The sequence below is a fragment of the Nicotiana tabacum genome, chromosome 7 (genome assembly GCF_000715075.1).
Source record: "Nicotiana tabacum cultivar K326 chromosome 7, ASM71507v2, whole genome shotgun sequence".
Lineage (NCBI taxonomy): Eukaryota > Viridiplantae > Streptophyta > Magnoliopsida > Solanales > Solanaceae > Nicotiana > Nicotiana tabacum.
The window spans coordinates 118,883,694-118,893,243 of NC_134086.1; the positions used below are offsets into that span (position 1 = coordinate 118,883,694).

At 36.2% G+C, this 9,550-nt stretch overlaps 1 protein-coding gene across 1 annotated transcript; it reads right to left on the reverse strand.

The window, feature by feature from the left end:
• Positions 1 to 324: 324 nt before the first annotated feature.
• On the reverse strand, positions 325 to 9,128 carry LOC107794132 (disease resistance protein RPV1). The gene is made up of 5 exons (XM_016616596.2): positions 8,378 to 9,128; positions 2,945 to 4,052; positions 2,322 to 2,681; positions 1,188 to 2,180; positions 325 to 985 (listed from the first exon to the last, which is right to left on the reverse strand). Exons 1-5 carry the CDS (start codon positions 8,914 to 8,916, stop codon positions 455 to 457), a joined length of 3,531 nt encoding a protein of 1,176 aa, XP_016472082.1. The 5' UTR covers positions 8,917 to 9,128; the 3' UTR covers positions 325 to 454.
• Positions 9,129 to 9,550: the final 422 nt, after the last annotated feature.

Consider the following 9,550-nt stretch of genomic DNA (forward strand, 5'->3'; position numbering starts at 1 on the left):
AGTGTGCTTTTAACTTTGCATAGAAACTACCTAGCCCTGTTCAATATAAATGTCCGAGTTATATTTATGTTCACTGATCTGTTGACCTATTATTGGTCTACAAAGCGAGTTGGAGGAGGAGGTGAAGGATGAAGCGGAAGACATAAGTTCCAATCTCTATTTCTGTGTTCTGCTATCGAGTATTGCCGTTTGAAATCAGGTATTTGCTATCTTATTGCACCATTTGTTAGGAGTCTTTTTCCAGTAACTTTGATTGCAGTTGTGTTAGAGAAACACAGATTGCTCATTTCGTGTTAATCACCACCACACCATTTAAAAAAGTTAAAGAATAAAAAAGATCTATATAATACTGTAATAAGATTACAAACCTAGTTCTAGATTCTAAATTTGCTTCTTATGGCATACAAGGATTGTTCAAGTGCTTTGATCAATCAAATACAGACTATTGACAATCTCAAGTGCAAATGTAATAAGTACGTTCTTCATCACTAAAGTGGTTCTTTAGAATATCTTCAAACGGGTTGCTACTTTTACACACATTAGAATGATCAGAAATATTCTCTGTTTGCTCGTCGAGGTAAAAGATTTTAACACCAAGCTCCTTAAATGCAGCAAACTGAGGAGACCCCATAACCTCAATCACATCTCCTTGTTGAAACAAAGTCTCAACTTTCCAATAACTTAACCACATCATCCCACTAATTTCATCCTCTGGAAGGCCAAACCAAGCAGGATAAAGAGCCCAGTTTAAGTATTTTGTCCGATTTCTTACCCAAATGGCTGGTCCGTCGTACAATCCAACATTGGTGTATGCTTCAGGACATGCGTACACAAAGCAAATGCTCAAACCACTTATTACTCCATGGCTATCAACATTTGGTAGGGTGCAATATACATCTGCTGCATCAGCGAATTTGTAGCTGAACCAATTAGGTACGCTTTCACCAGGTAAAAAAGTGGAGAAAATGCCGCGGTGGTACAATATCTGAGACAGTAAATTAAGGATTTAAGTTATATACACTGGCAATTGTAAATGCGCCGTCGTTATATGTGATAGTAATTTAGTTACCATTTTTACCAGGTGACTAAGTAATGCTGATCATGCTTATAACTGGTCTGATTATTATCTTCATATACAACAAGCTTGTTACCGTAATTATGTGAAAAGAGGGGTGAGAGAGACAGACCTGTGGAGGGAACTTCTTAGGCTCAAGTGAAAATAAACTTGCTATATCATCTTGGACACAACTTGGGTATTCATTTCTAACTCTTCCAGCATTGTACGCGCGACCAAATACCAGAGAAACCTTAATACTACTTTTTATAGGTTCCAAAGTTGAAATTCCCATATTGGCAAGAACTTGAGCATCTGCATTTTCCAGTGGCTCTAACTTGAAAACACCCTCAGCTTCAACAAGATTGATGCAATTTAAATAACCTTCTACTGGATGTCCTTTTGCACAAGAAGCTGCTACTTTCTCTAAAGACATGCATCCATCAGCATTTAAGTCACTGATATTTGATGGTAATCCGTCAAGATACTTGATCTTTGTACAGTACGCGATGTTAAGAGTTTTAAGTCTTGTAAGATTCTTGATGCTATCTGGTAGATTGCAGATTGGATTTCCTCCCAAATCTAGCCAATCTAACAGGCTCAGAATGCCTAAATCAACATTGCTAAATGCATCTGGACATAAATTGCATTTTGCAATGTTTAACACATGCAAGGACCTAGGAAAATGGATTTCTTGAATTTTTTTAGGGGATATTACCCTTCCTTTCAAGGCCCAAGAATACAAAGATGAATACCATGTATGGGCTCCCAATTCAGTAGATATTGCCACCCTATTCATAGAGATCCCATCAGCATAAAGCTCCTTTAGCGAAGTCAATTTATCCAGTTCTGTTGGCAGATATTCAATATTTGAGCAGCCTGATATATTAAGTGTCTCAAGAGATTTTAACTCACAAATGCTGTCAGGAAGGCTCTTTAGTTTTTGACAATCTTTAAGGTTCAAAATCACGAGTTTTTGCAAGCTTCCTATGGTCTCATGAACATAGATTAACTTGGTACAATGTTCAAGTATCAACCTTTCAAGATTGGAAAGGCCCGAGAAATCCGGTGTGGTGATGAGCTCATAGGAGTGGCCTAGATCCAGTATCTCCAGGAATGGGAGAAGCTAATAGATCAAGACAAATAAATTGAGTCAGTCAAAAATCGCGACTCAATAAGGTGTCAAATTTAGCCCATGAAAATATAACTTGCCCAAACATAGGCGGATTGGGCCGGATAGAAACACTGGACTATGAATAGACAATACCTTGAATCCTTTCCAAAGTTGTTTCAAGCTGCTGTATTGCATGTCAATGGAATCAACAGTTCCCATTGGAAACTCATTTGGTATACACTCCTCTGGGAATCCACTCCAACACAGCCATCTCAATCCCTTAGGGAAATTCTTGAAACTTCCATCCACTTGAACTTTGTTGAATTGGAGAAATCTTAGCTTGTGCATTTTCTCAAAGGCATCAGTTCTAAGATCCTGTAAACTAGAATTGCCTTTTGTACTCCAAGTGAAAAAGGCAATTGCATTTTGTGTCACTGGTATTAAGGGGCTAGAGTACCTTCCTTTCTTAATCATACGCATGTCAAGTACCATCCCTTGCACTGTCTCTGTTCCCTAATAGAAATCACAAAAGAATAAACAAGAAACATAAGAAATAAGTTCCACGTACAAAAAATAGCATGTGATTTCTCACCATCTACCTAATCCAGCTTCGGGGCAGAGCAGCCCTGTAATTGCGCTAGTGAGAGGTAGCATGCACCCAGTGGAATAGTCGAGATGCACCAAACTGACTCAGACATCACCGCTATTGAAAACAACATTTGCACATAGGAATAAGGTGACAAAATATACAAATAAGAACATGCTTAGTTTCTTACTGTTTTTCCTCTTAGGATATTGTAAGAATCTGTGTGTTGCCAGAGTCTACTACGCTTTCCAGGCTCCACAGGTGCTTCTCGACGAACAATGTCTCTTCCCATATCTCGTACCAATTGATGCATTGTTATTTCATTTACATATCCGATTGTCACTAAACTTCTATCGATGAGATTCTGAATCCCCACCAATGTGTAAAAGTCACATTTATCTAGTATCCTAACCACAAAATCTTTTTTCATCCCCTCAAAGAAACAACAAAGATGAAGGAACAAATTCTGATCATGATCATCATCCAACAATTCATAACTCAATCTCAATTTGTCAACAATTTTATTGGTGGGAATATCTCTCAACTTTTCTATTGCACTTCTCCACACATCCTTCGATTTTCCAGCCAACGAAGAACCGATAACTTGAATAGCTAATGGAAGTCCTCTACACCATTCAATCACTTCCTCTGAATACTCTTTGTAATAACCTTCACTTGTATTGTTTTCCCCAAATGCATGCCAATTAAATAGCTCAGTTGCTTCAGTTGTGTACAAAATTTCAACTTCATGTACCTCATGACCTATTTGAGGTCTTAATAAATTCTTGTGTCTAGTTGTCACAATAATTTTACTTCCAAAACCAAACCAATCTTTAATGTCAAATATTGCTTCAACTAAATCAGGCTCATCAACATCATCAAGAATGAGAAGAATTTTTCTATAACATAAAGCATTCCTTATCTTAATAATTCCTTCATCAACACTTGATATTTTTACTTTATCATGTTTGAGAAGGGTAGAAAGAAGTTGTTTTTGTAATATGATGACCCCATTAGGGAGTTTTGAAGTTTCTCTAATGTTTGCCAAAAAGCAACTGCATTCAAAATATCCAAAGTTTAAGTTGTAGACAAATTTGGCAAGAGTTGTCTTTCCAATTCCACCAATACCAGAAACCAGGAGTATTCCAATGTCAGTATTAGATTCATGTTGAACCCAGGAATTAATGGGTCTAGCACGACGATGTATTCCAATTGTGCAAGAAGAAATATACAAGGCTGGCCGACTTAGTCTAGTACTGATAACATTAATAATCTTCTTGATGAATCTGGATTCATGCCTGAAACATCCATTACACAAAGCAAACATAAAAAGATTTAAGTTATTATAATGCATACTGATAATGTAAAGAATTTCTATACTGTCAATGTAATTTTAATTTGTAATATATAGCACGTTATGATTAAATGTTTATTATACATATAGAGTTACCTGTAATTGTATAATTATTTTTTACACTTAAGATCAACTTATAATTCTTGCATATTGTGTTCTTATACGCTGTGAAATAAAATAGAAATCTAAAAGATCTTGGACATGGAGTGAATTTCATGACAAATTCAAAAATATTCTTTAATGGCTCTAGTTGTTGGAGTTGGGGCTGTTCAGCCCAACACATTGCAAAAGCCCAATGAGCAGCCCACTAAGGCATTAGTCCAGGACCAGCCTCCTCCTTAGTAGAATGGTCGTGGATCCTTCTTTATTTAAGTAACCTGACCCAATTATTTTGTATATATATAATTAGATGATTCTTTTGTATGAAATTAATTCATTTTGACATTATACAATATTAATAAAATTTCTCTCTCTACTCGTTCATGTCGTATTGGACATTTCTAGGGTTTGCTATTTGAAAGTTTCCACGATTAATTCGGTTTTGAGATGTTATCACGGTATCAGAGCCACGACTTCGGTGACTTGCTCTGAGGGCTTTCTTCCGTTGGTACCTCAACATGTGAATCACATTTTCCTCTTTCCTCCGGTGCCGATTGAATCAATGATCAAGTTTCAATCTTTGGTGACTTTCTCTGATGTTTTGAGAGCATTTTTTAAGAATTTGTGGAACTTTCTAAAATGGTCGCGTATCCTTCTTTTTTAATCCAAATTACTAGTTAAATATTGGGGTGATTGTCTATTAACTGCCACATACTTGATTAACAGATTTCCTTCTCCTTTACTTCATAACAAGTCACCATTTGAGATTTTACATGGTATTTTCTCCACTCGTCAATCATTTGAAGACTTTTGGTTACCTGTGCTTTGCTGTTGTGCCTAAACCCTAGAGGGACAAGTTTAAGTCCAGAACTATACCCTCTGTTTTTATTGGCTATAGTGCTGGAACTTAAGCTTACAAACTTCTGAACCTTTCTTCTTTGAGTATATTTCACCTAGGGATGTAGTATTTCATGAACATGTCTTTCCTTAGTGTGATCACTCTCCTGCACAATTCCTCCTTTCCTCCATTCCCCTGATATTCGCTCATCATCTAGTAGTGTTCATTTTAATGCTCTTCATCCTTCCTTATCCGCACATGCTTATGTTCAAGATTCTCCTTTGAGAAGTCCTATTGGACATCATCAAACTCCTACCAACCTGAATAGTTATGTCTGTTCACTTTCACATCCTTCTAACCAGAATCCTCCCCTCAAAAAATCTACTAGACATCACCAAACTCCCATCTATCTGAATGATTATGTGTGTACCGCTGTTTCTTGTCCTATCTCCTCTCATATATCTGATGACATTTATTTGCTAGAACCTCAGTTCTATCATCAGACTGTCTCTAATCCTGCATGACAGGAAGCCACTTTGAAAGAGTTTTAAGCTCTAGAGGCTACTAACACCTGGGATATTGTTCCTCTTCCGGGAAGAAGAGAGTTATCCCCTGTAAATGGTTCTATAAGATTAAACAAAAGGTTGTTGGTTCTATTGAAAAGTATAAAGCTAGGCTAGTTATTATGGGAGATAGCCAACAAGAAGGTGTAGATTTTACTGAACTCTTTTTCTTGTGATGGAACTCACAACTATTAGATGTCTATTTTCTCTAGCAATAAAAAGGAATTGGACTGTATTTTAGTTAGACGTCACCAATGCATTCTTGCATGTAGACTTAGATGAGGAGGTCTTTATAAAAATTCCTCCTGGACACTTTGTTCAACTTCTTATGCTTCTATTTCCCCCTCTTCCTCTCTTGCTTGCAAGCTTAATAAGTCATTTTATGGGCTTAGACAAGCCTCCAGGCAATAGTATGCCAAATTATCTTCAGCTCTTCAATCCAAGATTTTTAATCCTAGTTTGAATGATTATTCCTTGCTTACCAAGCTAGCTAATAGAAAGTTAACTATGATTGATGTATATGTTGATGATATTTTGGTGGGTGGGGATGATTTATTTGAAATTCACACTATGAAGATCTTTTTGGATAGTGAATTCAAAATCAAGGATCTTGGGGAGATCTATTATTTTCTTGGTTTGGAAATTGTTAGGGATTCTTCTAGATTTTTGATTAGTCAACATAAATTTATTTTGAATTTGCTCTCTGAATTCCATCGCTCTGCTGTTTCATTTGTGGTTGCTCCTCTTGATCCTCATGTGAAGTTGTCTGCTAATATTGGTGAGTTGCTGTCTAATCCATCTTCTTATAGAAGACTTATGGGTAAATTGAACTATCTCCAGCACACTCGACTTGATTTTTCCTACACAGTTCAACACTTGAGCCAGTTTATGTCCAAATCGAGGGTTCCTTATTTTGAAGCTGCTCTACATGTGTTAAGATACTTGTCTGGCACCAATTCCTTAGGCTTACTTCTCCCCCGTACTTCAGATTTCTCTCTTAAAGGCTACTGTGATTCTGGCTGGGTCTCCTGTGCTTATTCAAGAAAGTCTGTTAGTGGATTTGTCTTGTTTCTTGTTGGTTGCCTAGTGTCTTGAAAATCCAAGAAGCAGCCTATTGTTGCCTTGTCTTCCGCCGAGGTAGAATATAGAGCTTTGAGGCTTTTGGTTGCTGAAATCACTTGGATTCTCCGACTACTTGGTGAACTTGGTGTCTCTAATCTTGCTCCTGTTGCTGTACATTGTGACAACCAAGCAGTAGTTTATATTGCCAAGAGCCCCGTATTTTATGAGTGCACCAAACACATCGAGCCGATTGTCATTTCGTGCGGAATGCACTATCTACTGGTATAACCAGTCTCCATTCCATTTCTACAAATTTTCAATTGGCTGATATTTTCACCAAGCGTTTGTTAGGCATTTAGGTGTAGAGTTTCATTTTCAAGCTTGGAATAGGCTCCCCTTCCAGCTTGGGGGGGGGGGGTGGAGTTAGGGTTGTTCAACCCAACACATTGCAAAGGCCCAATGAGCAGCCCACTAAGGCATTAGTCCAGGACTAGCCTCCTCCTTAGTAGAATGGTCACATATCCTTTTTTATTTAAGTGACCCGACCCAATTGCTTTGTCTATATATAGTTAGATGATTCTTTTATAAGAAATTAATTCATTTTGACATTATACAGCATTAATAAAATTTCTCTCTCTACTCGTTCATGTCGTATTGGACATTTCTAGGATTTGCTATTTGAAAGTTTCCACGATTAATTCGAATTTGAGATGTTATCACTAGTTGGTTGTTAGATACTTAGATTGTACTTATTCCATTACAGTAAATAAGGTTTTAGTGACAATGTTATGTGCCTCTTTAATCGTCACCAAAGGTTAGTGCTGAGTCACCACACTATATGTCTCTACGACCTACCTTAAATCTACACTTTGACTTTGGTGCATTTGTTTACTTTTTGTAGCGAGCTTCATTGTCACAAAAGCTAATTTATTTGTCGCTACTTTTGGTGATGACTAAAGAGGTCGCCACAAACATTATCACTGAAAATCTTATTTCTTGTTGTTGTGAATTCCCTTTATTACTAGCTAGGAAAGTGATAATTATCATATCATTTTGCTTAAGTACATTATTTTCGTAAGTTCTCATCTTATTTGTTAAGTGTGTCTGTGTGCGTATAGACATATAGACACACATCTAATTAACATATTACTTATAAAAAATTTAGTAATGTTTTTTGACAAAAAGGAAACAAAAATAAGGAAACGCCTAAATTCTTGGTTAAATTTGCAAAACCACCTATTTATACATAAAAAAGAAAAGAAAAAAATAGAGCTGCATAAGGATTTATTTACACAATCAGAATATGAGAGAATATATGGCAAATTAATCTTTCAGCTTTCCTATTGGGGCTTTTAGCCCGGACCAGAAACTATTTATATTTGATAGCTGAAAAAATGTATAAAACTTGTATAATTTTTGTATATAACATACAGAATGTGTGTGTATATATATATATACAAATTTTATATATTTTTCGGCTATTATTTTACCGAGGCTATACAGTGTCATTTTTCCTTTCCTATTCATATCACCCACCTTTTCCAAAATAAAAATGATCGCAAAGGAAAAAAACTACTTTAATCAATTAAATGATACAATTAATTGTTAAATCTCCCTTCATTATAAACCTTTTTTCCCCTTTTCCGGTTCCTCGTATTTATAGAGGGTATAGGTAAAATTGAAACTAGTAATAAAAAACGAACGTACTGATTTTCAAGGACCATTCCGGCCAAATCTGCAGCTTGACTAAGTGCATCCTTCCATTTCTTTAGTTTCTCCTCCCGCTCTTCTTCTTCGTTTCCATGTCTTAATTCAGACTTGAATTTTTCTTCATGTCTGTTTAATGCTTCCCCAAAACTTCCCTTGTGCTTCCTGAGATTGGAAGGATCAACATGGTAGAATATAGGCAATATTGTTGTACATGCAAACTTCATTTTACGTTCAAGAATTGTGACAAGTTGATCTAGGCACCAACTAGAAGACGCATAATTTTGTGAGAATACAATGGTACAAATCTTTGATTCTTGAATTGCTTTAGCAAAATCTGAACTGCTGTCTTCTTCTTCGGTACTTCTGGATTCATCATCACCACCTTTGAACGTGCGAAATCCGGCTTGGTTTAAAGCTGTGGAGAGGTGATCCGTGAAATTTTTACCTGTATCTTCACTTTTGAAACTCAAAAACACATCATATGAACCTCTATATGTGTTAGAAATTGATTGCTCATAATCTTGCTCCGTGGCCATTTGAACAAATTAAGTTCATCTATGTTACAGCCTGCCTTATGGTCGGGACTCCTATTTTCTCGGAGATAGCCTGATCTGAGCTAGAACAGTAAATTCGTGAGCAAGAACATATTTCACAGCTGATTCAACAATAACCATTTTTTCTGGGGAACTTTCATAGGTAATGGAACGTGTGCTCTTTTATCCTAGCTATTATAATTAATGGAAGAATAATGGTAAAAATTCTGAGCTATGGACCTATATATTTGTATATTATACATGGGTTTTAAGAATCAAAATATTGTCCCACTTGTGACATTGATATGCTTTTTTTCTTTTTTGTCAATCTTTTTTTTTTATAATTACCTAGTTTAATTTAAAGATTAAGGGATGATCACTCCTCTTTTGGAAATTATAAAATTATCATTTTGTTATTATGGGACAATTAGATTTTTGAATTGTACCAGGTAGGTCTGGATGGAATCAAATCATCCCACTAACACCCAAAGAAATAAAGGTGGAGGTAGAATTATTCGGAACTGTACGCTGATGCTATCTTGGCAACTGGCTGATGTCTTATTTAATAAATTGATATTCGAACTTTACATGTCCGACTAATTATTTAAATTTGCGTTGGGCAAGTTTATTTAAAAAG